Source organism: Balaenoptera borealis (genome assembly GCF_965194805.1).
Source record: "Balaenoptera borealis genome assembly, chromosome: 5".
Lineage (NCBI taxonomy): Eukaryota > Metazoa > Chordata > Mammalia > Artiodactyla > Balaenopteridae > Balaenoptera > Balaenoptera borealis.
This window is the reverse complement of record NC_138862.1, coordinates 47644696-47659213: the sequence shown is the minus strand read 5'-3', so window position 1 is coordinate 47659213 and position 14518 is coordinate 47644696. Positions and strand designations below refer to the sequence as shown.

At 43.1% G+C, this 14518-nt stretch overlaps 2 protein-coding genes across 6 annotated transcripts in view; one reads left to right on the top strand and one right to left on the bottom strand.

Annotated features, from left to right (window-relative positions):
- LOC309628821 (uncharacterized protein) overlaps nucleotides 1–14518 on the top strand; it is a 70939-nt gene that overhangs the window by 6748 nt on the left and 49673 nt on the right. The window lies entirely within an intron of this gene.
- The window catches only part of COL8A1 (collagen type VIII alpha 1 chain), a 156253-nt gene continuing 149286 nt past the window's right edge, over nucleotides 7552–14518 (bottom strand). For 2 of the 4 annotated variants that reach the window (XM_082392093.1, XM_082392092.1), the window contains one exon: nucleotides 7552–12160. In XM_082392093.1, coding sequence (XP_082248219.1) covers nucleotides 10254–12160 — 1907 coding nt within the window. In that variant the 3' untranslated portion in view covers nucleotides 7552–10253. Of the gene's footprint in view, nucleotides 12164–14518 lie in introns of all 4 variants that reach the window. The other 2 variants (XM_082392091.1, XM_082392090.1) reach the window with 1 other exon arrangement.

The window sequence follows — 14518 nt, the reverse complement described above, 5'->3', positions numbered from 1 at the left end:
TTAAAATTTATTTATTTATTTATTTTGCTTTTTGAAATGGCTCTTTAATAAACCCAGGGCAAATGGTGTGGTGACGAGATTGCTTCTTGAAAAGTGTCAGGCCAGAAATTGTACTTTGAGAAGACTTCACAAATTTCCTCTGACCCAAGTCTTTTTGTTGCTTATTATTGTTCACCATGACCTTCAGAAATTCCTAGGGTTTTAGAGTAAGGCCATACCTTCAGTAGCCAAACCATTCAAAAAGCAGCTACTGGCATGATACTAAGTTCTAGCAGAAACTGAGCATTTGACGATGGAGCATCAAATGATTATATTATCAGAGCTGCCCTTTTAGACCTGGGTTTTGTAAGGTTGGGTGCCCACAGCAGCAACCCACTGAAAAATAGAAATGATATATATGGGATCACATCTAAGCAGGTCCAGAAGTCGTAAGTAATTTACATGAACAGGTGGTAAAGATCTCTGTGTCTTGTAATCCTCACTCACACCTATGGCTTCATGAGGTGTTCCCTGTGACCAGCTGATGATGTTGGAGGAAATATTCATGACTGGTTCAGGCTTGATATGTTAGTAGAGCTGAAAATGGACTGCTACTGCACTACAGTCCCACTCAGGGAGGGGCCCTAGAGGACAGTGTGAGGAGAATCCTTCTAGTGGGCAGAGCTTCAAGATGTACATTTAATTATCTCCTTTGAATGGAGAAATAGTCTGAGCTAAGGATAAATACAGAGTCTTGAGCAATAGTGAATTGTGTGGTTGAGTGGGTCAAGGGCCTGGAAGATATAATATTTGGAGTTCAATAGCGAAGAGATCTGGGAAGCAGCATTTGCAGGGAACTAGGGAGTGAGCAAAAGTGTGAGGATCTTCGTGTCCCATGTCCAGGTCCGCTAGTGAGTGTGCACTATGGATGAGACCCTGAATATCCAGGTAGACATATCGCAGGTTGTGTTTTTCAAAGATGGCCACAAGTGTCTCCCATCCCACATACTCTTCTTACAATGTGACCTTGACACTCCTTACATTGTGTGGTGGGGTCTGCTTCCCTCTCTGTGAATCTGGGCAAGCATTTTGTCACCTCCGCTGATAGAATATGGTAGGAAAGATATTCTGTGATCTCTGAGGTGCAATCTTAAAAATTCTATGCATTTCCACCTTGCTCCCTTGGGATGCTCACTTGGAATCCAGGTGTGATACAGTGAGAAAGCCCAAGGTAGGCCACACAGAGGAACCACATGAAAAGGACATATGTAGGTATACTGGCCCACAGCTCAGCTGAGGTCCCTGCTGACAGCCAGCATCAACAGGCAGACCCGTAAATGAAGATGCTTCCAGATGATTACAGGCCCCAGGTGTTGATTCCCCTCCAGTTGTAGCCCCAGACGTCATGGAGCAGAGACAAACCATCCACACTCTATCCTCAGAAGTGAATTCCTGACCCACTTTTCTCATGTAAGAAAAAAACCTGCTTGTGAAGCTGTTGTTTCTCCTCTGGCCACAAGAGGGAGAACTTGTTCCTTGGGAACCTGCAAGTCTTAGAAGCCATGCTTACTTCCCGTCTCCTGCCTAGAGTTGCGGTGAATTTTCCATCTTTCTCCCCACAGGGCTTGGTGAGGTCAGGTGGCTAAAGTAAAACTTACTATAAAAAAAGTTCAAATCTTGAATATGTATGAGCTCCAAAGATCATTTAGAAGAAGAAACACCTGATCTTTAACTTCACCTTTGGAACCAAAAAATTGATATGGAGATTCATGTTTAGGCTTGAAGAAGAAAGGAAACTCATTCTAGTTTGTCCTTTGGAGTCACTGGGTGAAGGTGGACTGTCTGCCTCAAGCAGCTGGGTCTTAAGCTCCGTAGAAGGTCATATCCACTGAAGTAGAGGAGGTGCAGTAGGTGGCAGCCCCACAGTGGTCTGCATGCAGAGCTTCCCTGGGAGAGGCTGGGACTTGCAGTTTCTGGACCACCGCAGTGGTACTGCTTAGACTCCTTACCCATTTGGTGAACACTGGTGAACGTGGAGGTAAGGGAGGCTGCCAGAGGTCATTTTCAGTTACCTCCTACATCATGGGTTAGTCCTGTTAACAGATGTTTTCCCTCTAGTTTTTTTATTTTTTAGATTATTTTTATAAATTACAGTAAAATACACATAACATAAAGTTTACCATCTTAACCATTTTTGTTTTTAAACTTTTGAGTTTTACTTATTTTATTTATTTATTTATGGCTGTGTTGGGTCTTCGTTTCCGTGCGAGGGCTTTCTCTAGTTGCGGCAAGCGGGGGCCACTCTTCATCGCGGTGCGCGGGCCTCTCACTATCGCGGTCTCTCTTGTTGCGGAGCACAGGCTCCAGACGCGCAGGCTCAGTAATTGTGGCTCACGGGCCCAGTTGCTCCGCGGCATGTGGGATCTTCCCAGACCAGGGCTCGAACCCATATCCCCTGCATTGGCAGGCAGATTCTCAACCACTGCACCACCAGGGAAGCCCCATCTTAACCATTTTTAAGTGTACAGTTCAATGGCATTAAGTACATTCGCATTGCTTTGCAACCATCACCACCATCCATGTCCAGAACTCTTTTCATCTTGCAAATCAAACCCTATACCCATTAAGCAATAATTCCTCATTGCTTCCTCCCCCCATGCCCAGCACCTGGAAATCACCCTTCTGCTTTCTGTCTCTATGAATTAGACTTCTCTAGGTGTCTCATATAAGTGGAGTCATGCAATATTTGTCCTTTTGTTATTGGCTTCTTTCTCTTAGCATAATGCCCTCCAGGATCATCCATGTTGTAGCATGTAGCAGAATTTCCTTCTTTTTTGAAGGTTGAATAATATTCCACTCTATGTATATACCACATTTTGTTTATCCATTCATCCATCAAAGGACATTTGGGTTGCTTCCACCTTTTAGATATTGTGAATAATGTTGCTGTGAACAGGAATGTACAAATAACTGTTTGCATCCCTGCTTTCAGTTTTTTTGGGTATATACTCAGAACTGGAGATGTTGGGTCACACAGTAATTTTATTTTTCATTTTTCTAGGAACCTCCATACTGTTTTCCATAGCTGCTGCCCAATTTTACTTTCCCACCAGCAGTGCACAATGGTTCCAATTTCTCCATATCCTCACCAACACTTGTTATTTTTTGTATTGTATTGTTTTGTATTGTTTCATAGTAGCCATCCTAATAGGTGTGAGGTGGTCCCTTCAGTTTTTAAAGCCAACTGCCTTCATATCTCCTAAGGGGTAAGGATGTCACCATGACATCTGTCAATATATAGTCTTTTGATAGCTGGCTGTTTCCTTGTCTCTGGTAAGGACAGTAAGAAATAACTGAGGTCATCTCTCTCTATTTTGAGGCAAGCTAATATTCTAAACCTTCACTGGCAGTTGTTTGCTTCTTAGGCAGCGGAGAACTTTTATCTCCTGCCTTTAGGCAGTATAGTGTAATAGCTCAGAGCATGGACTATGGAGCCAGATGTGTGGGTTAAAATCTTGGCATTGTCATTTATTAGATCTTGGACAAGTTACTTTGCCTCAGTTTCTTCAGCTGTAATATGGAGCTAACAATAAGAGTCATTATAAGGAGTAACTAAGTTAATACATAAAAACAGTTAAAGCATTTTGGTACATGGTTGTCACTCAGTAAATAGTAGCAGTTGTTGCCCCTCCATAACACACTCTACAACTTCATCCACCCTCCCAAATGTAGAAGATAGTTACTATTATCACCTACTGTTTCACAGGTGCAAAAGCTGAAGTTTAGAGACGTTAAATAATTGACTCAAGATATCACAGCTGTTAAATAGAGGAGCTGAGATTTGTTCTCTGAGCCTGGCCTCAGAGCCCTCTCCTAGCATGTTCTATATTGGTGACTCTGGTTTTAAGAACAAATGACAAGGACAGCATTGGCCTTGGTGAGGAAAGGCAGCTCTTACTAGCAGGCAGTTGGAACCTGGGAAGCGTTCCATCAGCTTTCCCCATTGTGTCTGTCACCCACAAATGAAGAGCAGATGTGAATGTTGCTGCCAGCCACTCACTTGTTAGATGAGAACTGACTTGGCCATGCTCATTATAAAATTAATTTGTAGGTCTTGGTGGTTTTAACAAAGCATGTGAATTGTAGGTCTCCACAGGAATCATAAACTTTAATTTAGAAGTGCTTTTGAATCTAATAAAAATCTATTTTTACTTGCATTAAGATAGCAAAGGAAAAAACCTCTGGAAAGGTTCTGGATGCCTCAAAGGAAAATTCAGTTAGATGGTTCTGTGTTTCAGTAACACACATGAGAAACTTCTGAATAATTTGTTAAAATGGGGTGATGTGCCCCACTTTTTAAATTGAAATTCCAATGCACTTATCTCCAGGAATTAGCAAAAAATATTTTTCTAATAATAAAAATCATTAACAGCTATTTGACATCATAAAGAATAACTTATTTGAGCATTAAGTTGATCCTGATACAAACATTGGTTTTGAAAATGAAAGCATCAGAAATTCTGTGTAACTCTTTGCTAGAAGAAAGATAACCCTAAGGCTACTCTATAGGTATTTTTCTTTTTCATGATATGGAATGAGCATGATATTTTCATTTTAGAGTCACAAGGACCGTTAAGGAGAAAAACTTTTTTGAAATATAGGAGAACATGATTGATTTACACTTTTTATTAGCTCTGCGTATTTGGAGTTCATTGTAATTCCATGCAGATTGGGATGACATTTCCCTTTGCTATATCTGTGATGAAAGGATCTGTTAAATAAATTCCTGCAGCAAGTAAGGGAGGAGATTTTAAAGCAGTCTAATCATTTTTGTCTGCAAATGGTGCCACTGATTTTGAGTGAGTCTTTTCTCTCCTTATTACAATAGGCCACCAGGTCTCTCTCCAGGCTCATGGCTTTACCCTCATCTGCCTAGCAAATGCGCGTCTGGCGCACAGGCAGATCCCACAAGTCTATGTATAAACCAAGCGTCTCTTCTTTCCCTGCCTAGAGCAGGCTCCACTGGAGGACTGCCTGTTTCTATCAGTGGTACCGTCCCTGTTTTCCAAGCGTATCAGTGAGGAAACCACCTTTGAGTCAAGCTTCCTTCTCCCTCATAAGACCATCCTGGGATTGTCTCCAGGGTCAGTTCTGTCTTTCAACTGTCTCTTCAGTTTTCAATTATTCATTCCGTTTCCTAGCCCTTGAGATAGCTCCATTGTTATGCAGTCCTTAAACCCTAACACCTGACCTGACATGTGACTCTCACTCTTTAGACTTGGTTAGGCTCCCTGAACCATCAACCCATCACCCCATTCCTGGATTAAAGCTGTTCTGATCTCCTCATTGGTTTTGCTACTTGTATCAGACATTCTCCATATAATCATCAAAGTAACTTTTCTAAAATACTTATGTTCATACCATTTTCCTGCTTAAGGACCTACAATGTCTTCTTATTGCATATTAGATAAAATATAAATGTATCTTCCCTATATATAAAGCCCTACATCACTTGATCCTTCTTTGGTTATTAAATGTTTCCTTTACTAGTTTTTGAGTAGTTCTTCTGAACCAGTCAGGTCATTTCCCTTATCTCTGCCCACCCCACTCCACCCCCGCCTCCCCTTCTGACTCTCTCTCTCTCTCTCATACACACACACACACACACACACACACACACACACACACACACTGCCCTATGCTCCATTCATCCAAATTCTGTCAAATTAAAGATGATTTCTTTAAAAGTCGTCTTCTCCAAAAAACTACCTGAGATTAGCTTTTATCCCACAGTAGACTTCTAAATAATCTTGGGACATATAATCTTCTGTATAATCTTGGAATCCCAGAGCTGGATTCAGTCACACCTCACATCGAGTTTAGCACTAGCTCCCACAGCAACCCTGCGAGATTCATTCTTCCCTCCACCCTGGAGCTGGACCAGCGCTCTGTGATGAGCTTTGGATGCAAAGATGAAGCAGTGAGGTACCTGCTCTCAAGAGGCTTACACTCTATCAGTAGGGGAGACAGACAAACAGTTCAGTTATAAAGCAGGAAAAGTAAAGGGACAGAAGATTGTACAAGGCAGGGTGGTGACTAGATCTGGCAGTAGGGAAGGAGAGGTGATGCTTGTACTGTGTCCTGAGGGGGTGAGGAGGGATTATCGAGCAGACAGGTCAGAGAAGGCATTCCCAGGACGGGAGCAGCATGGAATGGCCTTTCTCTTTCTGAACTTTGCTAGCATGTATGCATCCAGTTGGCTTCACACCACCCTTGTTTGTATATCACCTGGAAGTCAATTCGTTTAACAAACATCTTGATGTCCTCTAAACAAAAGATACTTTTTAAAAGAATGGTCATGTTTTCTGTTGCTTATGTGCCCCTCACATTGCCTAGTAATATCAGGTGCAAAGTAGGGGCTACTTTTTGTCTTGTTTTAATGTAAAGGGATACTATAGACCTATTGTAATGATGGATTTGCCCTGCTTGTCCGCATTCTAAATTCCAACCATTTATTCCTCCTTGCCTCTGTCTCTTGTATCTATCCTTCCATTTACTTTTGTGACCAACACTGTGTGCACATGAGATGACTGGTCGATGTTATGGAAGAGCCTTTGGCCGTGGAATGAAATAGAACTAGTTGGGCTATGTGGGAATGGAAGCTATGGTCTTGAATTTCCAGATTGATACATTTAAACAAGTGAGTTAACCAGCCACAGACTGGTGCTACATAGTTGCTTGTGGAATGATTTGAGTAATTCCCTTTATGATAGTCTAGACATGATAAGCTGTGATCATTCTGATCTTGATAAGTCATCACAAAAGAATTCTCTCCTTATCAGTGATGCTTATTAAGACCCTTAGGTTCTTGAAACAGGTCTGCTTCTGCTCTGAAGCTCCACTCATCACTATCTCCCCTCAAAAATTTTGGCTCTGGTGTGGCAAACTGTAACAGAATTGAGTACATGAAGATTAGTTTTTTTGTGGGAGGAAAGAGATTTGTGGCAGTTTATCCTTTTAGGTTGGATGTGACAGATGCAACAGCTAATTGTTCCCTAATATCTGTTCTCCTTTCTTCTGTATTAATAGAACCTCTGATTTTTAGCTGCACATATGCTTGCCCACAGTAAATATTCCATTTCCCACACTCCCTTGCAGCTGGTTGTGCCAGTGTGACTAAATTCAGAGGATGGTATGTGGGAGGGTGATCTAAGCAACCACTAGGTTGAGTTCTTTAAGAAGGAAGCATGCTCTCCCCTTCCTGATTTTTCCTCCTTCCCACCGACTGGAATGTGCCTGTGGTGGTTAGCTCTCCTGGACCCTGGAGATGCGAGCCACGCCCTCACGGTGGAAGAGCAACAAGATAGAAGGAAGCTGGGGCCCTGACTGGGGCTGCCACATGAGCCCCAGCCTGTTTATGCTTGCAGCTGTTATGTCAAAGAGAAAGAATTGTCCCCGTTAAGCTAGGATTATGTTAGGTCTCTGTGTCAGCAGCTAATTAACACGTTGGGGGATAAACAGTTATGAAGTTCAAACAGTGTCAGCTGAGTGATATGAACAAGATGAGAAACATACTTTTAAAGGTATTTAATGAGACTTTTTTTTCAAATCAGTACAAAAATTTAAATACAAAAATGATTTGCTATTGACATGTCTCAAATCTATCATGGAAACTCAAAGTTACCAGTCTGTTCACCGTTCATGGTATTCTGGAAAATATTTGAGAACAGTCACCCACTACAGACATTCTTTTCCCCTGTGGGATGTCATCCTGCATTAAAACTCTGTATTTAAATAACAATATTGTCAGTTTGGTCCATTTCACATGGATAAGTTCTAGTTAATTTTGAATTAAATAGGGATTGTAGCACTATCCCTAGACTTTAGAACATGTGGTTGTTTCATCTGCTTTTACACTAAATGTGTTAACATGATGTGCAACATTCAAAAGGGAAACAGAGACACATAGATAATTATTTAAAACTCTTTTTAAATTAAATGGAGTAATTCATTTAGCTCTGAGATTAGCACCATTGTAGAATATACAGTATCTGGCATAGATTTTGCTCCTCCCCTGTCTAAAAGTTAGAAGCATATGCCTGATAATAAACACATGCGCGCATGCACGCGCGCGCACACACACGCACACACACACGCAATTGAGTAACAACCAATAAATAAGTTGGAAGGTATTTGAAAAGTGAAATTTGGTTTTGACTAAAGAGCTACTTTCTCTCTTGGTGGAAATAAAAAGCCCATACATGTACAGATAAATACAGTTTTATAAATCAGCTGATCTGACTTGCCTCCAAGCCATTTCAGTGCAGCTTTTCAGCAGACAGAGCCCAGTGGATCCATGTGGCTCTCATAGCCATCGGCCCAAAACCAGCATCCTCAAGACCAACCCAAAGAATATTTGGCCACATAAATGCTGTCTGCTTTGAAATTGAAGGTTGGGTGGGATATGTTTTTGATGGGAAAAGTTTGTCATGTAATTAGCCATGAGTAAGAAACCACGTGGTAATGAACTCATTTCTCTTTTTAAGAAATTGAGAAGAAATGGTGCTTGTATACCATATAGGGAAAAGACAGATATTAGGCTGAAGAGAATATTCTTGATGGTTAAAATGATTCAGATTTGACATAGACACAATTCCATGTGTGTTTATACCGTATTTATTTGTGTGTCTTCCCATCTGTACCTATCCCCTCATTTCATCACTCTTAACTTTGAGGTGTAGATACAAGACTCCACCACCATAGCCCCACATTATTACCCCCAGTGGCTTATAGTGTCGGCAGCAGACTCATAGCCAACTTGAAATGCTTTGTCTGTGTTTTGAGACCAGATCTGAATGTGCAAAGCAATTAGTATGTACCTAAATGAAAGCCTGGAAAAAAATTTACTTTTCTTTTTAAATTTGTATTGATTCCTGTACTTGTGGGGTGACATAAAAAGCATGGGCTGTCATTGCCCTCTGACATGTGGCTCTTCCACAGGTTGCTTCCTGCATTTTTAGTACCTACAGCAGGAAGTAATACATCTATTTTTTAATTTAAAACTTCAGAAATTATTTTTTCAAAAAAATTAATTTTCCTATGTAATTCTGAAACTGCCCCCTCTTTCCCCAAACAAAGGACAGCTTGGACTTAGGAAATTGACTTTGGAACTTCAGATGACACACCGATTTGTATGTATACTACACAGGGAAATTTCTTTGAAATTCAGTAGCTACTAAAAAGTACTGATATCCCCTTCGTGGGTGAAACCTCGTTGTAGTCATTTGTGTGTGTAGGCAAAGGAGGGGGATTATTATACGCATGTAAACACAATTAAGAACTGCTGTTTATAATGAACATTCCGCAAAACTGGAAAGTTATGAGGGGAGAGGGTTACTTTTTTTCTTATGACTTCCAGGTGTTTATATTAGTTGGGTCATAATGGAAATTACATGGAGACAACAAGAGAGAAAAAAAAAAAAATCACAGGAAAAAAAAAAACAAGCAAAAAGAACCCGTAAGGAATAAATGAGTTACTTCCTGCTCATGTCTCCCAGCTGGTTTGTTAGCTCCCTGTGGGGCACTGTCTTAGGCCCCACAGAAGTGTCTCATCCAGTGCTAGGCACACAGAAGGCACGAGTAAATACACTACAGTTGTTCTTCTAGGGACACTAGACACACAATTCTGAGTAGAACTCTTGTTTTAAAAGACAGCTTCCGACAGGGGAGAAACATCCCTTGGAGTAAAGCTCTACCCTGGTTCTCTGTCCACGCCTCACTGGGGAAGAGCACTGCAGAGCTCTTCCACATCCCATGGCAAAGTGTCTGCACAAATACAGAGGAAATTATGCAAGTAAATACGGTATGTAATTGTTATCATTGACATTTCTTTAAGCCATATTTATAAATATTTTAAAGTAAACAGTATGAGCGAGTGACTTTCATTAGCTATGCTCTTTCATACTGGAACACTTTGATCTGAATAAGCAGGTTATCATGGAAGCACATAACATAAACAGCTAATACGATTCCAGTGGGTACAACACAAGTGTCAGTACTTGATACATAAATCTATCCCATCATTTTCAATCACAAGCTGCTGTGCAGAGCACTAAACATGCATCTTAGTTTTTATTTGTACACGATGGTTCAGACTTTCACTTAAATATAACTTTCCAACTATATAAATGTTTTGAAGCAATTATGTTTCCCATTTGGATTTTTTGGTGCATCCTTTTCTTTTCTTCTATTAAATTTCTCTCTTTTTTTCTTTCTTACATGGGATACAATAAATACCCTGAAAAAGAGGAATGGACGTACTGCCCGGCGTACAGTCCCGCAGCCTGTTCAGAGGGCATCTGGAGGAACACCCGGTCTCCGGGCCGGAGCAGCAGCACCGCGCTCCCGGACGCCTGGTCCAGGAAGCCCTTCTTGTACTCGTCATACGTGTACATCATGGGCTCGTTGTTCTTGAACAGAGCAACCCACACGTTGCCCCCCTTGCAGTGAACGTGGTATGCAAAGTAGTAGACCCCAGGGACCTCGCAGGTGAAGATGCCCGTCTGCGGATTGTAGTTCTGTCTGCCGTTATAGAGCAGTTTGTCAAACTTCACTGGGGCCCCCACGGGTGGGAAAGGCGCAGTCAGCTCAGCGGTAAATGCAGGCATCTCGTAGGCTGGCCCTCCGTTCTTGCCTTTCTTAGCCCCATAGGCGTGGGGGGGTTTCACTCCATCAATTCCCAGCCCCATATCTGGTAGATACTCTGCATGGGGTGGTGGTGTCGGGGGCATCACAGCTGGGAGTCCCGGGGGCCCTGGAGGGCCTGGGGGCCCTGGAAGGCCAGGCTGGCCTTGGGGACCAAGGGCACCAGGCTTCCCTGGGGCGCCATGAAGTCCTGCTACTCCGGGCTTCCCTACTCCAGGGAACCCAGGGGGCCCTGGGAGACCCGGTTCCCCTTTGGGGCCAGGAATTCCAGGCGGTCCAATGGGGCCACTCGGGCCTGAAATCCCTGGGATACCTGGGGGCCCCTGTAAGCCCTGGTCTCCTGGGATTCCTGGCTGTCCCTTTGGTCCAAGCAGCCCTGGGGCACCAGGGAGCCCTGGCAAACCTTTATGCCCAGCTTCCCCCTTGGGCCCTATGGGACCTGGCAAACCCCTCATGCCGGGGGGCCCCGCTTCACCAAGGAAACCTGGCTTTCCTGGGAAGCCTTGAAGCCCTGGCTCACCCTTGGGACCTAGTGGCCCCTGTGGCCCCACAGCCCCACCTTCTCCTTTGGGTCCGGGGAAACCGATAGCCCCTGGAGGGCCCATGGGACCTGGGATTCCAGGCAGGCCTGGCTCTCCTGGGGGGCCCCCCAGTCCAGGGGCACCTGTTGGTCCTTTCTCCCCTCTTGGTCCCAGAGCCCCAGGAAGACCCCCTATGCCCCTGTCGCCTTTGGGGCCTGGGAAGCCGGGTTTCCCGATCCCTGGAGGGCCTGGGGGTCCTGGCAGTCCTGGCAGTCCTTGCTCCCCTTTGCCACCTGGAAATCCTGGCTGCCCAGGGATCCCATCCTGGCCTGGTTTTCCAATTCCAGGCATCCCAGGAGGTCCTTGAAACCCTGGGACCCCTATAAGGCCTTGTGGCCCAGGTTCGCCTGGAGGGCCTGGCTTTCCCAGGGGGCCCTGGGGCCCAGGGAAGCCTGTCACTCCTGGTTTGCCCACTCCTGGAAGTCCTACAGGGCCGGGAGGGCCATGCATCCCTGGAGGACCCTTCAGGCCTGGCAGACCTGGCATCCCGAAGCCCTTCTCTCCTTTAGGGCCCTGAAGGCCTGGAGGTCCTGGTGGTCCTCTGGGTCCTCGCTCACCTTTGGCACCTGGTTGCCCTGGTAACCCTGGCCCACCTGGCTTCCCAATGCCAGGAAGTCCGTGAGGCCCTGGAGGTCCTTGAGGTCCTGGGATCCCCATGCGTCCGATCTCCCCTTTGGGTCCAATTTCACCTTTGGCCCCGGGCATTCCCATGGCTCCTGGCTTTCCTGGCATTCCAGGCATACCTGGCTTTCCAATTCCTGGATATCCCTGTGGCCCTGGTTTTCCTTTGATTCCAGGTATCCCTTGACCTGGTAAACCAGGGGGCCCAGGTGGTCCTCTTGGGCCAGGCTCTCCACGGGGACCTTGCTCCCCCCGTAAACTGGCTAATGGTATTTCTGCTGGGAGAGGGGGGAGAGAGAGAGAAGGAGGGAGGGAGGGAGGGAGTGAGAGAGAGAGAGAGAGAGAGAGAGAGATTAATATTGATCATCCTTCACTTCAATCATTATTTAGTTCTGACACATTTGCCTATTACTTATCAAGAGGAAAGACTAGGAATAATGTGCTCGTGTTCCAGGACTGTATTATCAGTACTTAATGGACAATCAGGCTGATAATTTCTTTGTCATATTTGAGATACTGTTTTGGGAACTGATATCTGTGGCTGCTTTTATCAGCATTAGTTAAGTAAAAAAGCTAAAAAGTAATGAAGAAACATTCTTCCTAGTACAAACTTGGAGATATTATGGTGTATTCACTATAAAGAGTTCAAAGAAGGACAAAGAAAAATCAAAGTTGCCTATAAGCCCACTACTCAGAGATAATCGCTTGACATTTATCTGTATTTCCATCTCATGTGTTCTATATATATGTACGTATGTATGTATATGTATGTGTGTGTATATATATATATGTGTGTGTGTGTGTGTGTGTATTTTAAACAATGTTGGAGTCATTTTTATTTTTTCTATTTTTTCCCTATTTAATGTTATACTCTATTTTTCTATGTCCTTGAATTTTAAATATAATATATGGAAAAATAATGTTTCCTCTTGTGCTGAAATATACTATGATGTACAGGATGACGGTCATTATCATGTAGACTCAGGGAAGAATAGAAGCATTTTATTTTTATTTTGTATGTGGTTTAATAACATCTTAAACATCTGTCCTCTAGAGTCAAATCGATGTGTTTAATTTCTTTAATATGCTGTAGGATTTCCTAAGCCTCAAATATTAATTCTTCAATTTAATAAGTTACTTCTCACTTGCAAATTTGGTTTTTAAACAGGAGTAGTTGAATAAGGTATTTTAGGATGATAAACAGTGCAGAAAAGGAGTTAAGCTGGGATTAGGAGCAGGAAGCTCAGCTTCTCTTTCTGGCCTTGAAATGAGATCTTGACTGGGTCACTTAAGCCATCAGCATCCCTGCTTGCCTGTCTGTACAGCAAGAATAATACACCCACACTACAAGATTAGAAAATAGATGTGAAAGGCGTTATGCTTTCTCGAATTGTTATCAAAATACAAAGCACATGTAATTATATTGATTATGCTATGCCTTTCAGAGAAACACAACTCTGGATCTCTCATGCTACTGGGAGTAAGGAATAACATAAAGAAAGGAAATTCATGGTCCCAACCATTAATTGCATCTTAATCCTGACCATTGTATTTTTCACTGAGCTACTGTCAGGGAACAAAATAGAACCACAGAACTCATATATTTTCCAAATTCCTCAGTTGCAATCTGGTACCCATCTGAATAAGTACAGGAGGTTTCAAAATCCAGGCAGGCCATTCAAGAAAGGAAGGAAAACAAATGACTGAGATAATCCCCTAAGTGGAATATCAGCTCCTAAAGGGAAGAAAACTGTAAATACTTCTTTTATGCTAATAGGATTACTACTGTACAATTAGGGTGTGCTCTTTCTAAGCAGGAACTGTGTAGCTCCTATATCAAGAGAGCGTCTGGGGCAGGGTCACATCACATTCATCAGGAATCCCTAATGTCTAGCACGTGCCTGGAGTATATTCTGTTCTTCCTTAGGTTTTGTTGAACTGTAGCAACTCAAAGTTTTTATGGTACTTTAGCATTTATTTAGTACTTACCTTACGTCATAGACTCTCTCAATAATTCTACTTTACAAACGAAGAAAAGTAGTTTCAAAGAGGTTAAACGACTAGGTTTCTCTCCTCTCTGGCCTCTAGGCACTCAGGCCTATTAGCACCAAATCCAGTAGTTCCCCAGAAGCAGAGCTTCCTGCTTTTGGAGGGACCATTGGGAATGGCCTCCACCGCCTCAAAGGGAATTGCTACTCTGATTGCAATTCCTTTCCTGCAAGTGCTAGGTTTCCTACGTTTCTTATAAACCAACTGAGTTTATAAGAAAATGTCTCTCGGGAATTCCCTGGTGGCCCAGTGGTTAAAACTCTGTGCTCTCACTGCCAAGGGCCTGGGTTCAATCCCTGGTCGGGGAACTAAGATTCCACAAGCCACGTGGTGTGGCCAAAAAAAAAAAAAGAAGACAAAACAATTTTAAAAAAAGAAAATGTCTCTCACAGTGATAGGCATTTTGCTGGTGTTGAATAACTAATGAATATGCCTAGAAAGTAATGGAGAGATTTTCAGGTATCATCATCTCTAGGTAGGTATATAGTCTGTACTCTTCAGGCTCCTTCTGTAGATTTATTGATTGACATGTGTAACAACTTAATTAGAGCAGTCTTAAAAACACATTCATCTGACACCTAGTT